The sequence below is a fragment of the Scyliorhinus torazame genome, chromosome 21 (genome assembly GCF_047496885.1).
Source record: "Scyliorhinus torazame isolate Kashiwa2021f chromosome 21, sScyTor2.1, whole genome shotgun sequence".
Lineage (NCBI taxonomy): Eukaryota > Metazoa > Chordata > Chondrichthyes > Carcharhiniformes > Scyliorhinidae > Scyliorhinus > Scyliorhinus torazame.
Window position 1 is genome coordinate 61340406 of NC_092727.1, and position 12269 is coordinate 61352674.

At 48.5% G+C, this 12269-nt stretch overlaps 1 protein-coding gene across 1 annotated transcript in view; it reads left to right on the forward strand.

Annotated features, from left to right (window-relative positions):
- The first annotated feature begins 234 nt into the window (after positions 1-234).
- Positions 235-12269, forward strand: part of LOC140398313 (pannexin-3-like) — a 133995-nt gene continuing 121960 nt past the window's right edge. Inside the window, exon 1 of the mRNA XM_072486862.1 lies at positions 235-599. Coding sequence (XP_072342963.1) covers positions 419-599 — 181 coding nt within the window. The 5' untranslated portion in view covers positions 235-418. The remainder of the gene's footprint in view (positions 600-12269) is intronic.

Sequence of the window (12269 nt, forward strand, 5' to 3'; positions counted from 1 at the left end):
ACAGTGTTACTCTGTGTTTAGGGTTGGGTTGGTCTGGTTAAGATTGCATAGCTCTGGACAGCAAGGAATGTGGTATCTATTTCTCCTTCTCATTTACTGTAGTCGGTTCCACTATATGACAAGGTTTCTGGTTCCTGGCACTATTAAGTTTGTAATTAGTCCTGGCCCAGCCCCTTTTCCTATATAATCTCCTAGTACATTCAGATCCCATCAGTCCCGCTGCTTTGCTGCATCTTTCCTCCTATGTGTACTGGACACCAACCATTTCATGCTTCCTTGTTCTCTATTTTATTTTAAACAAAACTCTCTGAATTAGTGGTGTTCTCATTTTATTTACATTCTTGAGGTCGTTTCATTGTTTTGGTTAAATTTTGGCGTGGTTTTCCTTTCCTTTCAGTATATCTATTGTTCTGCCAGAATGTCTTTTGCCAGTATTGCAACGGAGTTTATTTTATCTGATTCTCTCATCCGGGAGCCAAAGGATTTACGGGCCAAGGGCTTGCGCTTAGAGCTGGCCACCGACCGAATGATTAAATTTATCTCTGTGGGACTCCCTCTTCTCCTGGTTTCAGCGGCACTGGCGAAAGAAATCTCTCTCAGTGAGTCTCAATCCGCTCGGTTTCGTAGCTTTAAAATTAATCACAGAATGGTTCATTAATCAATGGTTAAGTATTAGCTAATGAGCATTAATAATTAGCAAATGGATGATTAAGACATTACTAATAGCTCATGTTACTGAAGAATGGTAAGATCGATTTGGTTACATTGTTAATGCTTCTTAAATGGCTAGTTAATGCATAGTTACTTTATCCTTGTTTAATGCATTGTGCATGTTGAATGATATCCAATAATCAGTCAACACTTTTAAATGGTTAGTTAATGGCTGTTTAAAGAAGTACAGTAAACTAGGGATTGCGGAGCAGCAGTAGGTAATTTAATCAATTTAGGTTGGCTTGTTTTAGTCTGCCATTACTAGTTCTTGTGATGAGCTTATTCTACCTGTTGAGACAATGGGCAGACCAATCTGTCAGTAACTGAGGTTTTCTTGTGTATCATGCCACCCATATGTTCGCTCCGAGCTCTTCCCTTATACTAACAGGAGTAGGAATATCAGCCCCCCAAGCCTGTTCTACTATCCAACTAGATCATGCCTGATTTGTATCTTAACTCAATCTTCCTGCTTTTGTTCCACATTCCTTAATACATTTAGAAACAACAATCTATCAAACTCAGTCCTGAAAGTTTCAATTGACACCCGCCCCACCCCAGCAACATCCAGAGCCTTTTGAGGGACAGAATTCCAAACTTCTAAAAGTTCTTGATTTCCTAAATGGTCAGGATTGATTTTCAATATTTTATCGTTTTGGCATGAGAAGAAATAGTTAACCTGCTTCTCAAACCCCTTTACCATTTCAAAAACCACATTTACATCACACCTCAATCTTCTATACTTTAAGGGATTACAAATCAAGTCACATTTTAAATCTTTAAGTCCGAGCATCATTCTTGTGAATCTATACTGCCGATAACTGCTTTCTCAAGTAAAGTGCCCAAAGCAAATATAGTGCTGTGGACAGGGTATCAGCAAGAAATTGAATAACTAGAGCAGACCATAAATTCCTCACTTTTGAATTCTGAGCTCGCTAAGTTTTTTTACAAAATCTTTTTATTGGCATTTTCAAAATTATATACATTGCCATTCATTTTCATTTATCGTACAGTCACAAAGATTTCTTCTTAGCTTTCTCTATTTACTGTCTGTCGCCGTCTGGCTCAGCATACAATCCTCACTACTCTCCTCTCCCTGACCCCCCCTTCTTCACTGCTGCCCCCCATTCTTTCTTGCTGGGTTTTGCTACCTCACCTTGCTCCCCCTCTCCCCCGCCCCCCCCCCCCCCTCCCCCGTCCCCCAACCTGGGCCCTCCCTTGCTTTCCTCTTTTGTCTTGTCCTGGCTATTTCTCCCTGGCTACTGGCTATTTATTTATTTATGTGTTGGCCACAAACCGGTCTCGGAACAGTCGGATGAAAGGCTCCCATGTTTTGTGGAAGCCCTCTTCCGACCCACGGATTGTAAATTTGATTTTTTCCATTTGGAGAAATTCCGATAGATCAGACAGCCAGTCTGCAGCTTTAGGTGGTGCCGCTGATCGCCAACCGAGCAGGATTCTACGGCGGGCGATCAGGGAGACAAAGGCAAGGGCGTTTGCCCTCCTCCCCATGAAGAGATCCGGCTGGTCTGATACCCCGAACACCACCACTTTCGGGCATGACTCCATCCTTATCCCCACCACTTTGGACATTGCCTCAAAGAAAGCAAGTCTGGGGCAAGACCAGAACATGTACCACTTTTAGCTATGTTAGGTTGAGCTTCGTGCAGGTAGAGTTGACCCTGTGCAGTGCTTCGCTCCAGAACCCCCACCATATTTCAATCCCAAGTCTTCCTCCCATTTCCTCCTTGTCTTGTCCAATTCAGTGTCGGCCCTCTCGAGCAGTTGTTCGTACATGTCACTTCAGTTCCCTCTGCCTTGGATGTTTGCGTCCAGTAGCTCTTCTAATAGTTTCTGTCGTGGTGGTCGCGGGTATGTCCTCGGATCCTTCGGTCGGAAGTTTTTAAGCTGCAGGTATCTGTGTTTGTTGCCTTTAGTTAGTTGGAATTTCTGCGTCAGTTCTTCCAGTGTTGTGACCCTACCGTCAGTTTATAGGTCCCTGACTATCAATGTCCCCCCCGTCCTGTCTCCACCGTTTGAAGGTGGCGTCGGTGAGTGCTGGTGTGAACCTGTGGTTATTACGGATGGGGGTTTTGTCGGACATTTCGGTCAGTCCGAATTGCTGCTGCAGTTGGTTCCACATCTGGAGGGTGGCTTTTACAACTGGGCTGCTGGAGTGTTTCTTGGGTGGGGTTGGAAGTGACGCCATGGCGAGGGCCCGGAGAAAGGTCCCCTTGCAAGAGGCCTCCTCCGCTCGCACCCACTCGGCCTCTGACTCCTTTGTCCGTCCCATCGCTCATTGTGCTGTCGCTGCCCAGTGGTAGAATTGTAGGTTTGGGAGGGGTAGCCCTCCCCTGGATTTTGTTTTCTGTAGGACCTTCGTGATCCTAGAATTCTTTTCCCTCCATACAAACGCCATAATTAATTTGTCCAATGAGTTGAAAAAGGCCTTGGGATATAGATCGGGATGGATTTAAGTAGGAAGAGGTATCTGGGCAGTACGTTCATTTTGATCATCTGTACTCTCTCTACCAGGGAGAGTGGCAGTGTGTTCCATGTCTTCAGGTCCTTTTTTACTTCCTCTGTCAGACTGGTCATGTTCCATTTGTGGATCCCTTTCCAGTCATGGGCTATTTGGATCCCCAGGTAGCGGAATTTGTGTTCGACTTGTTTAAATGGCAGTCCCACTGGTGCTGCCCCTCCCCCTTGCGGGTTCACCAGGAAAATCTCACTTTTGCTCATGTTGAGTTTGTAGCCCGAGGAGGCACTAAACTCTTTCAGGAGCGAGATGATTCCTTCCATGCTGCTTTGTGGGTCCGAGATGTAGAGGAGCAGGTCATCCGTGTAGAGCAGGACTCTATGGTCTCTGCCTCCTCTTTGAATCCCCTCCAGTTCTTTGCCGTTCTGAGAGCGATCGCTAATGGTTCAATCGCTAGGGCGCACAGCAGTGGCGACAGTAGGCATCCCTGCCTGGTGCCCCTGTGCAACTAGAAGTACTGGGAGCTGGTGTTGTTTGTCCGTACGCTTGCCATGGGAGCATTGTACAGGAGTTTCACCCATGAGGTGAATAATTTTCCGAGCCCAAACCGCTCCAGCACCTCTATAAGGTACTTCCACTCGACTCTGTCGAAGGCCTTTTCTGTGTCCAGGGAGACGATCACCTCAGGTTTTCTCTCCCCGGATGGGGGTCATGATCACGTTCAGCAGGCGCCTGATATTCAATGTTAGCTGTCTACCTTTGACAAAGCCCGTTTGATCCTCTGCAACCACTTCTGGTACGCAGTCGTCTAGCCTTTTGGCTAGGATCTTGGTAAATATTTTAGCGTCTACGTTTAGCAGCGAGATGGGTCTGTATGAGCCGCATTCAGTCTTGTCTTTGTCTTTCTTAGGTATTAGCGAGATTGAGGCTTGTGCTAGCATAGGTGGCAGTGTGTCCCTTGCCAGTGAGTCTGTGAACATCTCCCACAAGTGCGGGGCCAGTGCTATTGCAAATGTTTTGTAGAAGTTCGCAAGGAACCCGTCTGGTCCTGGCGCCTTCCCTGGCTGCATGGAGCGTATACACTCCATGATCTCTCCCAGTCTAGCGGTGCTCCCAGGCCCCGTTTTCTGTCCTCTCCCACAACTGGCATGCCCAGTCCATTGAGGAATTGTTTCATCCCCGAGTCACCTGTTGGGGGCTCTGAGGTGTACAGTGTGGTAGTCACCACTGATGTATATATTAGGTGCTTTGTGGTAAGGCCCTGTACTACAGGTGCGGGGGTAGTTTCTTGCCTGCTGGCTCCGCCCAGTAGGCAGAGTATAAATATGTGTGCTCCTCGTACAGCAGCCATTTTGCCAGCTGCTGTAGGAGGCCATGCATCTTAGTGTAATAAAACCTCGATTGCGTCCAACTCTCGTCTTTGTGCAATTGATCGTGCATCAATTTATTACACTAAAGTTTTCAGAAGACGGACCTCTGCATCAGGCAACGCCAAAAAGGACTTTGAACATTGGCTAGCCTGTTTCGAAGCTTACATCAGGTCTGCACCAGACCCAATTCCGGAAGCTCAGAAAATTCAGATCCTCCACACGCGGCTGAGCTCCAACGTCTTTCCACTTATCCAGGACGCGCCGACCTACGAAGAAGGAAACTACGAAGAAGCTACTGAAGGAAAAATACGCTCAGCGGACTAACACGCTATACGCCAGACACATCCTCTCCACTCGTAGTCAACTTCCTGGTGAGTCAGTGGAAGATTTCTGGCGTGCTCCAATTCCCCTAGTCAGAGACTGTGGCTGTCAGGCTGTCACGGCCACGGAACACACGAACGTGCTCATGAGAGATGCTTTTGTTTCAGGGATAGGGTCGGATTACATCCGCCAGCGCCTCTTAAAGGGGCCATGCTCGACGTCACGGCAACCAACAAGCTAGCGCTCTCGCTGAAGGTCGCTTCGCGCAACATTCAGGCCTACACCCACAGCCGCGCGGCCCCCCCCCTAACCAGAGTGGACTCCGCAGACTGCCGCCCCATCGGAACCCCACTCAGCCAACACCACGCCTGTGCCGCGTGGCAGCCAACCAACCCCTGGGGCCCCAAATGTTACTTCTGTGGACAGCCAAAACACCCCCGACAAGGCTGCCCGGCCCGGAGCGCCCTTTGCAAGGCCTGCGGCAAGAAGGGACACTTCGCTGCGGCGTGCCAGGCCCGCGCAGTTGCCGCTATTGTTTCAACCCTCCCACATACGGCCAGTGGGCGCCGCCATCTTCCCCTCCCCAGACCACGTGTGGCCCGTGGGCGCTGCCATCTTGTTCGACCCCCACCACGTGCAGCCCGTTGGCGCCGCCATCGTACCACAACCCGGGCACCCTATCGTCTGCCACCATCGACGACCAGCTGCGCCTCGCCTCGGTCACAATTGACCAGTCCCGCCCACGCAACCTAGCAACAGCCTCTACCAACGGGAAAATCGATGGGCATGAGATCTCCTGCCTGCTGGACTCCAGGAGCACCGAGAGCTTCATCCATCCCGATACGGTAAGGCGCTGCTCCCTCACGGTACACCCCGCCATCCAGAGAATCTCCCTGGCCTCCGGGTCCCACTCCGTGGCGATCCGGGGATATTGCATAGCCACTCTCACTGTTCAGGGTGTGGAGTTCAGCGGCTTCCGCCTCTACATCCTCCCCAACCTACCAACCTCTGCGCTGCCTTGCTACTCGGCCTGGACGTCCAGTGCAACCTCCAGAGCCTAACATTGAAATTCGGTCGGCCCCTACCACCCCTTACTGTGTGCGGCCTTACGACCCTAAAGGTCGACCCACCTTCCCTATTTGCAAACTTAACCTCCGATTGCAAACCCGCCGCCACAAGGAGCAGACAGTACAGCGCCCAGGAGAGGACCTTCATCAGGTCCGAAGTCCAGCGACTGCTTCGGGAAGGCATCATCGAGGCCAGCAACAGCCCCTGGAGAGCCCAAGTGGTAGTTGTGAAAGCTGGGGAGAAACACGGAATGGTCGTGGACTACAGTCAGACCATCAATAGGTACACGCAGCTCGACGCGTACCCCCTCCCACGCATATCTGATGTGGTCAATCAGATTGCACAGTACCGGGTCTTCTCAACTGTCGACCCAAGATCCGCCTACCACCAGCTCCCCATCCATAAGATGGACCGCCCTATTATGGGAGAGGTGTTTTCAGAACCCCAAAATGTATCATGGAGTTCAACCAATCTCTTCCTTTAATGTATTTGTTGCTTTTCCGAGCACACGGCTTGTTCCCGAGGTGTGGGATTACAATTATGGACACATGGGTTTTTAAACACAAAACACTGTTTATTCCATGAACTCAACTTAACATCTTAAATAAACATTGGATCTCTTAACACCCCTTACTTCAAAGATAACTCAGAAAATATTGCAAAAGTAAATAATTCCTTAAACTGTTCCTTCAAACTTCCAAGAGACTTAACACCTTTAAACATCACGTCAGGTTAAAGGGTATATATTTTTTCTGTAGAATGGCAGAGATATATTAGCTTGGTTGACTTCAGCTCCAGCACCTTGCATTCTTCCTGCAGCTCTCTGGACACACACAAGCTGCTTTTTAAAACTGCAGCTCTCTGGCAACACACATAAGCTCTTTTTCAAACTGCAAAACTAAACTGCAAAATGGCTGATCTAAAGCCCAGCTCCACCCACTCTCTGACATCACTGTTTTCTTAAAGGTACATTGCTTAAACATCCATGTCTTAATGGTATTCTCACATGACACCTCCCCCCAAGAAAAAAAATAAACCATCAACTTCAAAATGGTTTCATTTTTCACTTTTGCACTATCCACCAAGAAATGCACACAGTAAATATACATTTTCATTTAAAGAAAGCAACATGCTCAAACAGGTATAATAATATAGTCCATTTTTCTTTGCTCTTCTTCCTCCAACCGAAATCCTTCTCAATTGACAGTCTCTTTGAACAAAGTCTATGCACGATCCATCCATTCCTCTACTCCTCGGCATTTCTCTTTAGAATCAGATACTTTAGTTCAATATGACCACAAGAGTCCCTTGCAATTCTCCAATACAGGAGCATTGGTGATCACAGCTTTCAGGCCGTCAAATGCCTGTTGAAATTCCGCAGTCCATTGAAATTTTTTAGGTTTCTTTAGCAAGTCCATCAGTGGAGTAATCACGCCACAAAACTTTTGCACAAAGGTTCGATCAAATTCATTCATGTAAAGAGATCGCATTGCCTCCCTTCGTCTTGAGGGTATCGGAAACTCCTCAAGGAAACTGATTTGGGCTTCTCCAAATTCACTTTCGGCTAGGTTCATCACCAAACCCGCCTCCTGAAGTCGATCGAAGAACTCCATACGATGTTTTAAATGTTCTTTCCATGTCTGGAAGTTGAAAATAAAAGAAGATTGTCCCACTTTCTCAATGCAATCCTTCAAACGTGGGATAGGATAAGAGTCCGTTCTTGTAACTGCATTCACCTTTCGATAGTCCACACACAACCGTTGGGAACAATCTGGTTTAGGTACCATCACTAAGGGTGAGCTCCATTGGCTGCAACCCACTTTGATTATGCCATTCTTCAGCATACTCTCAATCTCTCTGTTAACCTGTGCCAATTTTAAAGGATTAAGTCTATATGGATGTTGTTTGATAGGAACAGCATTTCCCACATCTACATCATGTATAGCCATTCCCAATTTATCTCTACAAACTTGCCCATGTGATATCAATAACTCTTTCAGGTCAGTTTGTTTTTCCTCTGGAAGGGAACTTAACAAGTCATCCCAATTTTTAAGAACATCCTCATTTTCCAATTTAATTTGAGGTATGTCAAATTCACAGTCATCTGGATTGGGTTCGTCACTTTGAGTTAGAAGCATTAAAACCTCCTTTTTCTCTCCTTCCCTTTCAAAGTACCTTTTAAGCATATTCACATGACACACTCGGTGAGTCTTCCTTCTATCTGGTGTTTTTACCACATAATTCACCTCACTTAATTTCCTTTCAATCTGATACGGTCCACAAAACCTAGCTTTTAAAGGCTCCCCCACCACTGGTAACAACACTAAAACTTTATCCCCGCTGGCAAAACTATGAATTTTGGAATTGTCCGCTACCCATTTAATCACATTTTGTGCAACTTTCAAATGTTGCCAATTCACCTGCTCTATTTAATCGTTCCTTAAAATTTGAAACGTAATCCAATAGTGTAATTTCCGATTTTTCACTCACCAATTTTTCCTTAATCAATTTAAGTGGTCCTCTTACCTCATGAGCAAAAATTAGTTCAAAAGGACTAAATTTGGTTGACTCATTAGGTGCATCCCTAATTGCAAACAATACGAATGGGATTCCTTTATCACAATCCTCTGGATAATCTTTTTTTAAAAATATATTTTATTGAAACATTTTTCCAAACAATTTTTCCCTCTTACAAAGCAAACGAAACAATAACAAAACAGAAATTTTTAACAATACACAGGTAACAAAATCCCATTGTCTATTGACCTAAACTAAACTAACCCCCCCCCCCCTCCCCCTGGGTTGCTGCTGCTGGTCATCTGTCTTCCCTCTTAAGTTCCCCTAGGTAGTCGAGAAATGGCTGCCACCGCCTGGTGAACCCTTGAGCCGATCCTCTCAGGGCAAACTTTATCTGCTCCAGTTTAATGAACCCCGCCATATCATTTACCCAGGCCTCCAGTCCGGGGGGTTTCGCCTCCTTCCACATGAGTAGGATCCTGCGCCGGGCTACTAGGGACGCAAAGGCCACGACATCGGCCTCTTTCGCCTCCTGCACCCCCGGCTCTTCCGCAACTCCAAATAGAGCTAACCCCCAGCCTGGTTTGACCCGGGCCTTCACCACCTGCGAAATCACTCCCGTCACTCCCTTCCAATACCCTTCCAGTGTCGGGCATGCCCAAAACATATGTGCGTGGTTTGCCGGGCTCCCGCCACACCTCCCACATTTGTCCTCCACTCCAAAGAACCTGCTCAATCTTGCCCCCGTTATGTGTGCTCTATGTAGCATCTTAAATTGAATCAGGCTAAGCCTGGCGCATGAGGAAGAGGAATTTACCCTGCTTAGGGCATCAGCCCACATACCCTCCTCTATCTCCTCCCCTAATTCTTCTTCCCACTTTCCTTTTAGTTCGCCCACCGACTCCTCCCCCTCTTCCCTCATCTCTCTATAAATCTCTGACACCTTGCCCTCTCCGACCCACACCCCTGAAAGCACCCTGTCCTGTATCCCCTGTGTCGGGAGCAACGGAAATTCCCTCACCTGTTGTCTAGTAAACGCCCTCACCTGCATATATCGCAAGAAATTTCCCCGGGGCAACTTATACTTTTCCTCCAATGCTCCCAAGCTCGCAAAAGTCCCATCTATAAATAAATCTCCCACCTTCCTAATTCCCAACTGGTACCAGCTCTGAAATCCTCCATCCATTCTTCCTGGGGCGAACCTTTGGTTGTTCCTGATAGGGGACCCCACCAGGGCTCCCCGCACCCCTCTCTGTCGCCTCCACTGTCCCCGGATATTCAGTGTTGCCGCCACCACCGGGTTCGTGGTAAACTTTTTAGGTGAGAACGGTAGCGGCGCCGTCACCAGCGCCTCTAAACTCGTCCCTTTACAGGACTTTCTCTCCAGTCTTTTCCACGCCGCTCCCTCACCCTCCATCATCCATCTACGTATCATTGCCACATTGGCGGCCCAATAGTAATCACCCAAGTTCGGTAGTGCCAGTCCTCCTCTGTCCCTACTACGCTGAAGGAACCCCCTCCTTACTCTTGGAACTTTCCCTGCCCACACGAAGCTCGTGATGCTCCTATCTATTTTATTAAAAAAGGTCTTGGTGATTAGTATAGGGAGACATTGAAATACAAATAAGAACCTCGGGAGGACCATCATCTTAATTGCTTGCACCCTGCCCGCCAGCGATAGAGGCTGCATGTCCCACCTCTTGAAGTCCTCTTCCATTTGTTCTACCAGCCGTGTCAGATTAAGTCTGTGCAAGGTTCCCCAGCTCCTAGCGATCTGAATCCCCAGGTATCGGAAGTTTCTTTCCACTTTCCTTAGCGGTAAGCCTTCTATCTCTCTACTCTGGTCCCCTGGATGTATCACAAATAATTGCCCATGTTTAGCCTATACCCCGAGAATTCCCCGAACCCCCTCAAAATTCGCATAACCTCTATCATCCCCCCCGCTGGGTCCGACACGTATAACAATAGGTCATCTGCATATAACGAGACTCGGCGTTCTTCTCCCCCTCTAATCACCCCTCTCCATTTCCTGGAGTCTCTCAACGCCATGGCCAGAGGTTCAATTGCCAACGCGAACAACAATGGAGACAGCGGGCATCCCTGTCTTGTTCCCCTATATAATCGGAAATACTCCGATCTATGTCGACCTGTAACTACGCTTGCCGTTGGAGCCCCATAAAGAAGTCTAACCCAGCTAATAAACCCGTTCCCAAACCCAAACCTCCTTAACACTTCCCATAAATACTCCCACTCCACCCTATCAAATGCCTTCTCTGCGTCCACTGCCGCCACTATCTCTGCCTCCCCCTCCACTGGGGGCATCATTATCACCCCTAATAGTCGTCGCACGTTAACATTCAGTTGTCTCCCTTTTACGAACCCTGTCTGGTCTTCGTGCACCACCCCCGGGACACAGTCATCTATCCTCGATGCCAGTACCTTTGCCAGCAATTTGGCGTCCACGTTCAATAGTGAAATAGGTCTATAGGACCCTCACTGCAACGGATCTTTGTCCCTCTTCAAAATTAGCGATATCGTCGCCTCCGACATCGTCGGGGGTAGAGTCCCCCCTTCCCTGGCCTCATTGAACGTCCTCGCCAACAACGGGGCCAACAAGTCCACATATTTTCTGTAATATTCCACCGGGAACCCGTCTGGCCCCGGGGCCTTCCCTGCTTGCATGCTTCCCAGTCCCTTAATAACCTCGTCCACCTCAATCGGCGCCCCCAGGCCTGCCACCTCCTGCTCCTCCACTTTCGGGAACCTCAATTGGTCCAGGAACTGCCACATCCCCTCCTCTCCCTCTGGGGGTTGAGACCTATACAGTTCCTCATAGAAGGTCTTGAACACCTCATTTATCTTTCCTGCCCTTCGCACCGTGTCTCCCCTTTCGTCTCTAATTCCTCCTATCTCCCTCGCTGCTGCCCTCTTTCGCAATTGATGCGCCAACAGGCGACTAGCCTTTTCCCCATATTCATATCTCCTCCCCTGTGCCTTCCTCCACAGTACCTCCACCTTTCTGGTGGTCAGAAGGTCAAACTCCGTCTGGAGTCGTCTCCTCTCCCTGTACAATTCCTCCTCCGGGGTCTCTGCAAATTCCCTGTCCACCCTTAAAATCTCCCCCAGTAATCTTTCCCTTTCCTTGGCCTCTGTTTTCCTTTTGTGGGCCCCAATAGAGATCAGCTCTCCTCTGACCACCGCTTTTAATGCTTCCCAGACCACTCCCACAGGGACCTCGCCGTCGTCATTGACCTCCAGGTATCTCTCAATACACCCCCGCACTCTTGCACACACTCCCTCATCCGCCATCAGTCCCACATCTAATCGCCAGAGTGTTCTCTGCTCCCTGTCCTCTCCTACTTCCAGGTCCACCCAATGCGGGGCATGATCCGAAACCGCTATGGCTGAGTACTCAACTTCTTCCACCCTAGAGATCAACGACCTTCCCAACACAAAAAAATCTATCCGGGAGTACACTTTATGGACATGGGAGAAGAAGGAAAACTCCCTAGCCTTAGGTCTAAGAAATCGCCATGGATCCACTCCCCGCAGTTGGTCCATAAACCCCTTAAGTACCTTGGCCGCTGCCGGACTTCTTCCGGCCCTTGAGCTGGATCTATCTAGCCCCGGGTCCAGCACCGTATTAAAGTCCCCTACTAAAATCAAGTTTCCTGCCTCCAGGTCCGGTATACGCCCCAGCATCCGTCTCATGAATCCCGCATCGTCCCAATTTGGGGCATACACATTAACCAACACGACCTCCATTCCCTCCAGCCTACCACTCACCATTACATATCTACCTCCGC